The following is a 12,194-nucleotide window of genomic DNA, read 5'->3' as shown; positions in this document are numbered from 1 at the left end:
TTATAAGTTTACATAAGGTTGTGTGATTGACTGTGTGTTCTATTCCATTAACATAATGTCCTCCTAGCACCATTACTGAGGGCGCTCTCCCTCTCTCTCAAATAAGCTTTCCCCGGATAGCATTAGCCATTTAAAGGACACAGTTAACATATACGGTCAAGTTATAAGATCTTCGCTGGCAGTCCGGTTGTGAGTGTTCAATGCGTAGCCTGGATTGTTTTGTGTTTATCAATATTAGGGCCGATGCATTTTGCTCTCACATGTGCCGTATTAATATTTTGAAATGACGGATTTGATTCTCTAGTTCTCTGCGAAATGGTCCAAAATGATGGCAAAAGAGTACACATCCTCATGATTGTGTCATAAACTAACTACACAAAAATATGAAAATGAAGTGTAGAGGTAGGGATTAGTTGGTTTGGGTTTTTAGTAGAATGCAGAATGAGCCTTTAAGAGTTTATACTTGCTTTGAAAAGGAACATGTTTACATGAGATATTTACATCTATATTATAACTCATAAATATAAGCAAAGTTATCATCACACTGTACACATGTAATTGCCATTTTGAGCAATCATTCCATTGAAGGACTCAACCAACTTATTCAGTTTCTCACCATTAAGAAACATTTGGAAGACAATTAATCACTATGTTCACAGCACTCAAGATACAAGATTCTAGCATATTAATGAAAGTGTTGTAAGTTTAATGGAGCTGCATGCATAGAGGGAACAACGCCATCTCCAATAGCACGGGAGGATGAGGGAATATCAACACCCAATACATGAGGTAATTATAATGAAACAGCAAGGCACACATGTATGTAAGAGGAAGTGGAAGTGATCAGATAGATTATTATTACTAAACATGGAAACCTGGCCAAATGAAACTAACATCAAAGAAGTACATAATACAGATACCACACAAATGATCTACAACCAGGATTGGGTAGGCAATGACAGGTGAAACAGGGGGGAGGGGGGGGGGGGGGTGGGGGTGATTGTCCAACACCCACAATCCCCACACCAAAGAAAAGTCACTAAGAACACTTGGAAAATGCAAAGGATGACAAGAAGATAACCATTTTTTAAAGATATTCTTGTCTCTCTCCCCAACGACCTTCATTATCACTATGGCAATACCGTGCTGTGCAAATGATGTGTTAGTACATGGAATAGTGTGTTGTAACTCAACATATACATTATCATATTGTATGATGAAATCAATGGCTCCAGTCAGCTAGACTGTGGGATATAATTGCCATGTTAGTATGCTGAGTACACTTTGGTGGCTTAACATACAAATTACCTCAAATTCAGGATTGAAACCAGATACATTTTCTGTAACTGATTCATTTAAATTGTTCATTTTGGCACGCTGTAATAGAAAAATAGTTACAGTAGTTACAGTTATTAAGAGTACAGGATGAAAATCTCCATTCTTAGTCAAATCCATTTCTTAACTGAAAAAAGTAGTGTTTTCTTTACACTTCAGAAACACTTCAATGTCCATATGTACAAACTACTACTCACATTGTGTACATTTGTGTATTACTTCATACAGTATTTCAATGGTGTGCTATACAGTTAATACTGTTTTTTTGTTGCTTAAAGTAACAAAGTCTTATCCATACATGTAATACCACCCACATTATACAGGTTTGTGTATTAATTACAGGTATACTAGAATGCTATAGTCTTTTTCACATATTGACAGTAACAAATGGAGTGTTGTTTGTACTTACAGTAACATTGTATGTCATAGTGTTCTGTCGATACACACACCACTACTCACATTACAAAGATTTATGGTTTACTTACAGTAATACCAGAATACTGTACTGGTTTTTACACAATCATGGTAAAACTTATGGAGTGTAGTTTGTAATTACAATAATACTAGTATACTGTACTGGTTTCTACACTATTACAGTAACACTATGGAGTGTTGTATGTACTTACAGTGATACTAGAATACTGTACTGATTTCTACACTATTACAGTAACTCTATGGAGTGTTGTTTGTACTTACAGTAATACTATAGAATACTGTACTGGTTTCTACACTATTACAGTAACACTGTCACTATGGAGTGTTGTTTGTACTTACAGTAATACTATAATACTGTACTGGTTTCAACACTATTACGGTAACGCTATGGAGTGTTGTTTGTATTGACAGTAATACTACAATACTGTACTGGTTTCAACACTATTACGGTAACACTATGGAGTGTTGTTTGTACTTACAGTAATACCAGAATACTGTACTGGTTTTTACACAATCATGGTAAAACTTATGGAGTGTAGTTTGTAATTACAATAATACTAGTATACTGTACTGGTTTCAACACTATTACGGTAACGCTATGGAGTGTTGTTTGTATTGACAGTAATACTACAATACTGTACTGGTTTCAACACTATTACGGTAACACTATGGAGTGTTGTTTGTACTTACAGTAATACTACAATACTGTACTGGTTTCAACACTATTACAGTAACGCTATGGAGTGTTGTTTGTACTGACAGTAATACCAAAATACTGTTCTGGATTCTACACAATTACGGTAACGCTATGGAGTGTTGTTTGTACTTACAGTAATAGTAGAATAGTGTACTGGTTTCTACACAATTACAGTAACACTATCGAGTGTTGTTTGTACTTACAGTAATACTAGAATACTGTACTGGTTTCTACACAATTACAGTAACGCCATGGAGTGTTGTTTGTACTTACAGTAATACTAGAATACTGTACTGGTTTCTACACAATTACAGTAACACTATAGAGTGTTGTTTGTACTTACAGTAATACTAGAATACTGTACTGGTTTCTACACAATTACAGTAACGCTATGGAGTGTTGTTTGTACTTACAGTAATACTACAATACTGTACTGGTTTCAACACTATTACGTTAACACTTATGGAGTGTAGTTTGTATTTACAATAATACTAGTATACTGTACTGGTTTCTACACTATTATAACACTATGGAGTGTTGTTTGTACTGACAGTAATACCAAAATACTGTACTGGATTCTACACAATTACAGTAACGCTATGGAGTGTTGTTTGTACTTACAGTAATACTAGAATACTGTACTGGTTTCTACACAATTACAGTAACACTACAGAGTGTTGTTTGTACTTACAGTAATACTAGAATACTGTACTGGTTTCTACACAATTACAGTAACGCCATCGAGTGTTGTTTGTACTTACAGTAATACTAGAATACTGTACTGGTTTCTACACAATTACAGTAACGCTATGGAGTGTTGTTTGTACTTACAGTAATACTTGTATTCTGCAGTGCTAGCATGTCTTCTTTGATGTTTTCATGTCTTTGCTCTAGTCTGTTATAATCCTGTAACAGCTTCTGATGCTGAGCACGTTCTTGAATGATATCTGCCAGTAACCTCTTCTCTGTAGTTTCTCTTTCTGATACAATCCGTGCTACCGTGAATAAGAATAATAACAACCTCAGTTAATAGGTTTCAAGTACTCTCACTTTCAAGTATGACTCATTTATGAGGATATAGAAATTATTTCCTATTCTAGGAAGAGAATTCTAACCGTGTGTGGTACAGACAACTTTTAAAACAAAAGTCGTAAAGTTGTATCAATACTTCAGAATTGGACCATCTAGAAAACTTAAAACCTAACAAAAAAACTTCAACCAAATGTTTTTTTTTTTGAGGGGGGAGGGGGAAGGGGGTAAGAGGAGTTGGGAAGGCTAACATCAATTTGAGCTTAACTAGCTATTGGTATTGTCACAATCTACTCAAGTGCAACACTAGTAAATTCAATATTGATAGCACCATTATGAATGCTTCAAAAAACAGAACTGTTCAATGAACTGTTACTGGTTTTACATCTTCTACCACATAGCAAATTGTATGTATAACCATATTACATTGCCATTCCTAGACCCAACCCCCATCCCTCCCCCCCCCCCCACGCCTCCCAGATCCACCATCATACCTTCAATGTCTTCCTCTAATTCCTTCAATTGGTTCTCCCTCTCCTTCAAGTCTCCTGCCAGCTTAGAACTTTCTTCTTGTAGCAGCTGAACAGCCTGAGATGAGAAAATATAGAAATAGATATAAATACACATTAGACTAAAGCTATAGATCACACTACAAACAGTTTTGTGCTTGACTTCCTACTGATAATAACACATTTACACTGTTACTTGTCATTTAGCCTTTGAAGAAGATCCTGCTAGGATCGAAACATCAAGCCAACTTACTTTTACACATTCTCTTACACAGGCTCTCTAGTGGATAAGCAGTTTGCTAACAGTTTTATTTTATTTTTATAATAACACATAGTAGCTCTCTCTCCCTGTCTATCTAACATCAGAACACACTTAAGACCAACGGTATGTATTCTCCACAACACACTGCCCTCAAACAGTTTATATATCTGTGCCTCCCTTCAGACAGATCCCAGATCTCTGCTTGCCTCCTAGCAGATCATACTAGAATCAATCAATCATACTCTCTTCCCGTTTTCCTGCCAACAGATCACCCTGAGAATAGTTCTACATAGCCTTAGGCCAGTCCCTCCAATCCAGGCATGTCATATTGTGTCTATGTTCTGCTACAACCTTCACTGTACATTGCAGTTTAAAGTATGTCATTGACGGCAAGATCGGCAGTATGCCTGTATTAGCTACGACTTGATTTGTTAGAATTTATAAAGTGCAAACAACTGACCGGTACGACTGTTTTCAAATATCACCGAACTCAGTGTGTTACTTATATTGAGAGCAACTATAACCGGAAACAGACCTACAAATAATCTTCAGATAATCTCGCCTATTACCACGAAGAAATATCCAAAACAGAGAATTTAGGCATCTCTGTTGTTCATTAATTAGAATACTAATTATACTTCAAACAAAGGAAGTACTTAATTGTCTCCCTCGTCAAGTGGAAACTATCATGGTTAACTCCACTGTAAACATACTATGTTGACTAACCACAGGTATCAACTAATCAAAATAGTCCCTCATGTGGCTTTTGAAGCACAGTGAAAAAAATTTTGTCCAGGAAGATCGCGTGAGAATTTAAGTCTCCGATGTTAACCTGAACAGATTGTGCTAGCACAAATGACAAAGTGAACTGGCAAGACAAAAATTTTGAACAGAACGACACCCTCCACAGGAACCTTATAATTAACAAAACATTTTGGTATCTATTTATCAGATATGCAAATTATTCTGAATAGCCAAGTAGATTCAGACATCTCAAATCTTCCCTGTAATAGTCATGAGTCTGATTCTGCAAGGCTAGTATTTATATGTGTCAAATGCTCTTATACCTCTAAATACCTTGGATGATCCTTTTTTGCGGAGGGCAGATTAGTGAGAGCGTGGTGGCCAATTAGCTAAGGCGTCAGCCTTGTGAGCCAAGGATTGCTGGTTCGATTCCTGCCTAGTTCATTACGTTGTGTCTTTGGGCAAGATGCTTTATCTCACTTGCCTCTCTCCAACCAGGGGTTAAATGGGTACCTGTGAGGTTACTTGTCATTGGGCGCAGTATATAACTGCTGCCGACTGGAGGGATAGTCTCTGGGACAGGTTATCATTGACCAGGGGTAATATAACGTATGTAAAGCGCTTTGAGACCTATTGCTGGTATAAAGCGCTATATAAAAAAGGAAATATTATTAACAAACAGTTTATAAATACCACAAGTTAACTCACCGTCCAATACCCTTGTCGACAATTCTAGTCTACCATTTGGACAAACCTTTCTAGAAAAAGTCAGACTACTAAAATAACAACCAAATTATCTGAAAGAAAAAGTCATCACCGCTGGGATTAGAAAAACCCCATCTCTAAATTTTTGACGTAAAATAAGCGTGAATGTTTTCTGACGGTTAAACTCTACCTCTTCTTTGGCATTCCTTTCTTTGGCAAGCTCCTCTTCCAGGGTAGCTTTGTCCTTCAGAGCTTCCGCTAACTCTCTCCTCAGCTTCGTCAGTTCATCCTCCAAGCTTACTACCTTGTTGCTGTTCGTCTCCAACGAATGCTTAAGTTTGTCGTATTCTTGAAGGTCGGCCTTCAGGTTTATGATCACCGCTTGGTCCTGTTGATGTTGGATTTGTTGTTTATTCTGGGAGGTGGCCAAAAAAAAAACAGTTTTTATGTCATTCATTTTATTTGTGGCTTTCGGGTAGACTTTAAAATCCAATGCACTAGAAATCATAAAAGTGTTAACAGAAAGAAAGTAAGGGTAATGTGAACATTCAAATGCAATAATTTTTGAAATATTGAACGATAGACGAGCTTCCGATTTTAAGCCAGAAATTGAGCCTTTTTACTTGCTACTCAACTTTTACCACCAAGAATCACAGACATATAAGTAATAACTAAATGCACCAATAAGTGGCAGCACTTACAAAGAATACAAAGAAGAAAAAAGCCAGACAGTTATCAACTCTAGTCAGGACTCAAACCTACTTCGTTACTGTTAGAATTTGATTGGTAGAAACTTTTGATGTTTTTAGAACAAATCCTACACAATCCTACACATCTATGACGTAGAACCAACCCAAGAGACATGGAAAAAGTTTCCATGTTTATTGGTTGGGAAGAGAATCTGAATAAAGCCCACCATTCTTTCATTCCTTGATCTTCCTTCGTCCCTTTTTGTTGCACCGCTAAGTTTGTACATGTCACTATCACTACAATCAGAAATTATGAATCTCTTTTCTATTAACACAGTTTTGTTTTATCCCATTTGCCATTATATTAGTCAAATATGCAATGTAAATAGGTAAAACTCCTTTTTTTCATAAAATTAGATGAAGCATTTATACAAAGACAAGTAATAAATTCACATGTTGAACCTAGTGTTATCTGAGGTAGAAATAATTTCACTTGCTAGCCTAGTGGTATCTGAGGTAAAGATATACAGCAGGGACACAATCTTACCGCCTATAGTGACACTCAGCTTCTTGCTAAACAGTATGAGTTTCATCTCCTTCAAGAATTTCCCAGCAGATTTAGTACTTTCTAACTCCAGTGACAAGTGTACTATAGAGATGTACTCAGTTGGACATTAGCCTAACCACTCGATGAGAGTCAACATTTTCAGCCCAGATAACTATATGCAAATCAGGTTAGTCCTAGATACAATTGTCATAACACTGCTGCAGGTATGGTATCAGTGGTGATATTTGTTTTGGATAAACACAAACTTTCTTAAAGATGTTAAACATTCTTTGTGACACACCCTTACAAGATTACTTATTAATACAAGTGTATGTGAGGTGTGACAAGATGGCAGCATGTTGACAGACACACCCAACCGTTTTATGCTTTTGATCACTCACCAATAAATCAACCTTCTGCTGTAAGGACACAATCTTGTTTTCCATTCCGACATTGAGCGTCTTAAAGTGTTCCACTGAGCGAGCCTCAATCTGTAAGAAAAGGAAACAGCGATGGAATAATAATGTAACATAACATTTTGATATATTGAACAATCCCTTAAACTCTTTAAGTAATCAGCCCTCCCCTTCCCTGCCTTTTAACCTCATTCCAGTATCTCCACCACCCTCCCCACCTCCAGCATCTCCATCCCCCCCCCCCAAAGTATGAAACAACACTCAACCACAAATTACTTATGGTAATAAAATGGGTTTCTAATGTTTCTGCCTATTCAAGAGTTTTTCACCCAGTTTTTGAAGGAATATTAATAATACCCTAAGGGCATTTGATTCTTTCTCAGTCCTCATCTTTTTGCTATATCTAAGAATTTCCTTTCACTCACCCCCATCCCCCATTCCCCACCCCCAATCCCCCACCCCATCACCTACCATGCTCACCTCCTGGCTACTGATAACTCAAACCCATTAAAGAAATGAACTACCTGAGATCTCACATATAAAGAGTCTTTTTTCCACTTAGCACACTATTTTCACACCTGCTAAATTTCTTCAGCAAACGAGAAGATTAAACATAAATAAACAAATGAATTTGGATTCTCTTCTCAACAGTTCGTTGAACATACATTTTTTTTCTGATTAGCATTAATCACATTCAAATAGCATGGAAAGAATCCAGCTTTGAATTTATTTTTTTGAAATGAAATTTGACCAATCAATATAATGAACATCACTGTTATGGGTATTTAAATTTAATATAAAAAAAGGATGGAAATCTTTATCAACATCCCCTCACAAATCTGTTGTCAGTAACTTTTATTCCTTCCCCATAACCTAAAGCTTTCGATGTATCCCATGCCATTCTCATTATTATTTCCCACTCACCTTCACTGTCTCCTGAAACCCCAACCTAAGGAACAGTTATACTACCTTGATGAATTGACACTCACTCCCCACCACCCTCTTCCTAATCCTATGATTTGTAAGTAGCCCTTCCTAATCCCCAAATCCTAGCCCCTCTTACTCTGCATTTCCTACCTCTGTTACCTCTCCTGTAAAAGCTCATCATAGGAAACTTTTCCACTATTTTGGAGTAGTTTTACTCCCTTCTTGGCACTCATCCTTCCCCTTTGTAAAAAATCTCTCACTTCCGATCCGATTCCCTACACACACCCCCATACTCTCCCCATCCCACCTCCCCCTACAAGACCGTTATGACATTTCTGCACTATGTTAGCTTGTTCTACTTCATTCTAGACACTCATCCCTTGCCATAAAACTTTGTAAGTAACCACTCCCACTTCCCATCCTCAATGCCCTCCCCCCCCACCACCCCATGCAACCTCACCCCTTTTCTAGGAAGCCATTATGGAACTTCTACACTACTTCAGGTACTTATGGTACTCATCCTGCGCTTTATCCTTACGTTTAGCTAGTATAGCACCTCTCATTCTCTCTGCTCCAGATCCCCATTACACCCCATCACACCCCATTACATCAACCAAGCTACCATAATGCTGATTAATGGGGTCTTTGTTTCTGCTATTAATTAGAAACAACCCTTCCTGGTAAAATATCAAAGAAGCAATTCTCTCTTACCTTGAGTTGCTTTAGTTCCTTCTTGGCTCTCATCCTTCTCACGCAACACTGGAGGAGAATTATCGACCTACGGGTTCGATGATACCTCGCCTTAGCGTTCCATCCTCGGAAGTACTTTTGAATGATTAAGGCCTTCTGTAACTGCAACTCTTCTTGGAAATGTCTGGGTTTTTTGTTGGTTATTTTTGGGTGGAAAGAGAAAGAAATTAAATTGAAGTATCACATTTTATTGGTCCATATTTAGATTGCTATCTTTCACACACAGGTATGATTCCATTCTAATTTGATAAACTAGTACACAACCGTTGCCTCAGCATCAATTCTGTTCTTTTCAACCTCGGGCAGGAAATAATATCATCAGGGAGGAAGGAAGCTTGTTACCTTCTTTAATTATCTCAAAATTTAATACTGACAGCAATTTAAATTTGACGGGCCTACTATATGGAGTCTTTCAAAATGTAATCTCTCACCTTCTTCCAACCAGCCCTCTGTAGTACGACTGGATGGTTAGGACTGAGTTCCTGATTCTCAGGTAGGCCTTGCGGGCTTTGTAGCGTCGCCATGCCTTCTGTATACATATAGCAGCCTTCGTAGCTCGCAAGAATTTCGTCAGCCTAAAAATTAGAAAAAGTGATCATTGTTTAAGTTTCAAAACCTCCTAAAGTTACCTTCTACAGAATCTGGTTCCCTCTGAAAACCGTTCAGAAATTCTCAATTAATTTACAAAACTTATATTCTTTGAAAAATTCGATTGAGTCATTCCTTTGCATCCAAACAGTCGCAATAAATTCATAGTTAGTCTCAGCATGGCTTGTCCTGATTCTAATATGTTAATCAGGTGAAATTTATTGCCAGTTCATTGCGATGAATGTCACAGGAGAGGCTTCACACCTCAAGCGAAAAAAGGCTAGTTTTCAAAATGTACTACTCAATAATTAATCTAGGTCCTACATGATCTACAGCACAAAATGGATGCAACTAAAACCTAGTCTAATATTTAACTAAATCAAACTCTATTCACCAAAGTTGATATTTGAATAAAGTGATGAACTTTACCACCCGCCAAATTCACAGATTTGTGTCTAAAGTAAAAACACTTCAAAGGAAAACTCCCACAGAATAAACACAATGATTAAAACAATTAAACAGGTGAATGTAGTGAATGATATCATATGAATAATGCATTTAGAAGCAGTCTTTATGTGTTGCAATGTGTACATTTAAGATCAAAGGGACAGCAATTATAGTCCAATTTCCTAAAAGGATTTTAATAGTTCATCCAACCTACATACCCAAACAGTAATCCGTTTAAAGGCCTTTTTTTCCATTAAAGGATTATAAATTGTGAACCCACCTATGTTACACATCGCATGTATTTTTAGCATTTTAAATAGAACTGGGTGTCAGGATAAGATGTAAGAATGACAGTTATGCCAAGTCTTAATATGTCACAAACCCTCTTGAGATTTTAGTGACACATGCAGTGTCCTGGTCAACATGATGTAGGGGTAAGATTTGTGGTGAGGGGGGCGGGGGGTAAATTGACAACTAGCTAGTATAAGAGAGCGTGCATACGATAGTAATACAGTGTGGACACTGAGAGGGGCTATGTAATGAAGATAATCATTCATAATGGGGTGATATGAAGGTAATGCTAGGTGAGGACAGGAGGACGGTGTGGATGATGGTAATAGCACAAAGAACATGTTTCAATGAGAAACCGTGATGAAGGCAGGTTAGGGCTAGCTATACCTTCAATAAAGACAGAGTACATAGATTGGATTTATCTTGAAGATGTAACTAACATTGGTGGAGAGACTTTCATGAAGGATGCTGCAAAGTGGACAGGATGAACTTCAACCGCTAAAGGAGACACCAACAAAACCATCATTATTTGATAGAGATAACTGCCTTGAAGGACTTTCCTATACAGCTAACGATACACTTATTCCATTTAGGGGACATCACTTATTTAATTTTTTGTTTAATTCACACACAAGGCTGAAGACCTGATCAAGTTTAAATATGACATCCTAGAGCCATATTTTGCTTCAATATGTTATATTCTCCTTCATTTTATTCCAGACTATTTTCTGTAATGGAGATGGATTTTGCAAATACTTAAGCAAAAATATTGAACCCTCTTAATATGATCTAACAATGGCATTTGGTTTCAATGTCAACACTGTTAACGTTCTACTCTGAAAATATGAAAAGTAAACCAAAGAGAAAAGAAAGGAAAGGTTCCCAGATCTTAGTGGGAATTGGTCTTCACAAAGATCTCTGTCATATTAGCCAAAAATGATGGTTGGGTCTGTGTCTCCTTGAAGAGCACAATTCAGCATAAATACACTAATTAATTATTCTATGATGTATATTCCTTACTTTCTAGCCAAGAATCCTCTGGTGTATTTCTGCAGTAAAATGATCGCTTTTCTTGTCCGTTGATACTTCTTCCACTGCACCCACCCACGGACCGTCTTCTGCATCAACACGCACGCTGCGTGGAGTTTATCCGCCCTCAGTTTCTCCATGTAGGCCACTTGCCCGGCTCGGAAAAAGATCTTGGTCTTACCGAACTGGTACTTGTCGGGATCCTGCAGACGCAAAGTTGCAAGAGATAATGACGTGCATCGGTTACTGATATATGGATATGTAGCCAAAGAACATGCATCGGTTACTGATATTTGGATACGTAGACGAAGAAGATACTTCTGATGAGTTATGCCTCTTGTAATACATCCAAGTCAAACACTCAGCCATATTTAACACTATTTACATCTTATAACACTGTTTACATCATCGTGCAAACAACACACACTGTGATATTAGGCACCTAAAGCACCACATAATGCTTATAGCTATGTAAACACCATACATATGATATGATCACCATAGAACCCTTCAAGTAATATGAATGCCAAATAGTTCTTCAAGTAGTATGAACAATATTTCAAGCACTATGAACAATATACAGGGTTTAAAGTACTATGAAATAACATATAGTGTTCCCAGTACTAAGAATAACATATATAGTGTTCCCAGTACTATTGAATTATTGTTATCAATATTGTAGTTTATAATTTTCTGTACTGCCACATTTTGTTTAACATTAAAAAAAATGGCAGCTAATCATATGAAGCAGCATTTCATTTATCAACGTTCATTTAAGCTGACAAGGGCTTGAG

General features: G+C 37.2%; 1 protein-coding gene across 11 annotated transcripts in view; it reads right to left on the bottom strand.

Moving 5' to 3' along the window:
• The window catches only part of LOC139966870 (unconventional myosin-Va-like), a 105,826-nt gene that overhangs the window by 27,957 nt on the left and 65,675 nt on the right, over positions 1–12,194 (bottom strand). For 10 of the 11 annotated variants that reach the window (XM_071970311.1, XM_071970317.1, XM_071970309.1 and 7 more), the window contains exons 18-25: positions 11,392–11,603; positions 9,477–9,620; positions 9,007–9,169; positions 7,354–7,443; positions 5,907–6,131; positions 3,991–4,084; positions 3,299–3,462; positions 1,309–1,377 (exon numbers count right to left, since the gene is read on the bottom strand). In XM_071970311.1, the coding sequence (XP_071826412.1) occupies positions 1,309–1,377; positions 3,299–3,462; positions 3,991–4,084; positions 5,907–6,131; positions 7,354–7,443; positions 9,007–9,169; positions 9,477–9,620; positions 11,392–11,603 (1,161 nt within the window). The remainder of the gene's footprint in view (positions 1–1,308; positions 1,378–3,298; positions 3,463–3,990; positions 4,085–5,906; positions 6,132–7,353; positions 7,444–9,006; positions 9,170–9,476; positions 9,621–11,391; positions 11,604–12,194) is intronic. The other variant, XM_071970313.1, reaches the window with a different exon arrangement.

This window comes from Apostichopus japonicus, chromosome 4, assembly GCF_037975245.1.
Source record: "Apostichopus japonicus isolate 1M-3 chromosome 4, ASM3797524v1, whole genome shotgun sequence".
Classification (NCBI taxonomy): domain Eukaryota; kingdom Metazoa; phylum Echinodermata; class Holothuroidea; order Aspidochirotida; family Stichopodidae; genus Apostichopus; species Apostichopus japonicus.
The sequence above is the reverse complement of the archived record's forward strand: the minus strand, read 5'-3'. Positions and strand labels throughout refer to the sequence as shown.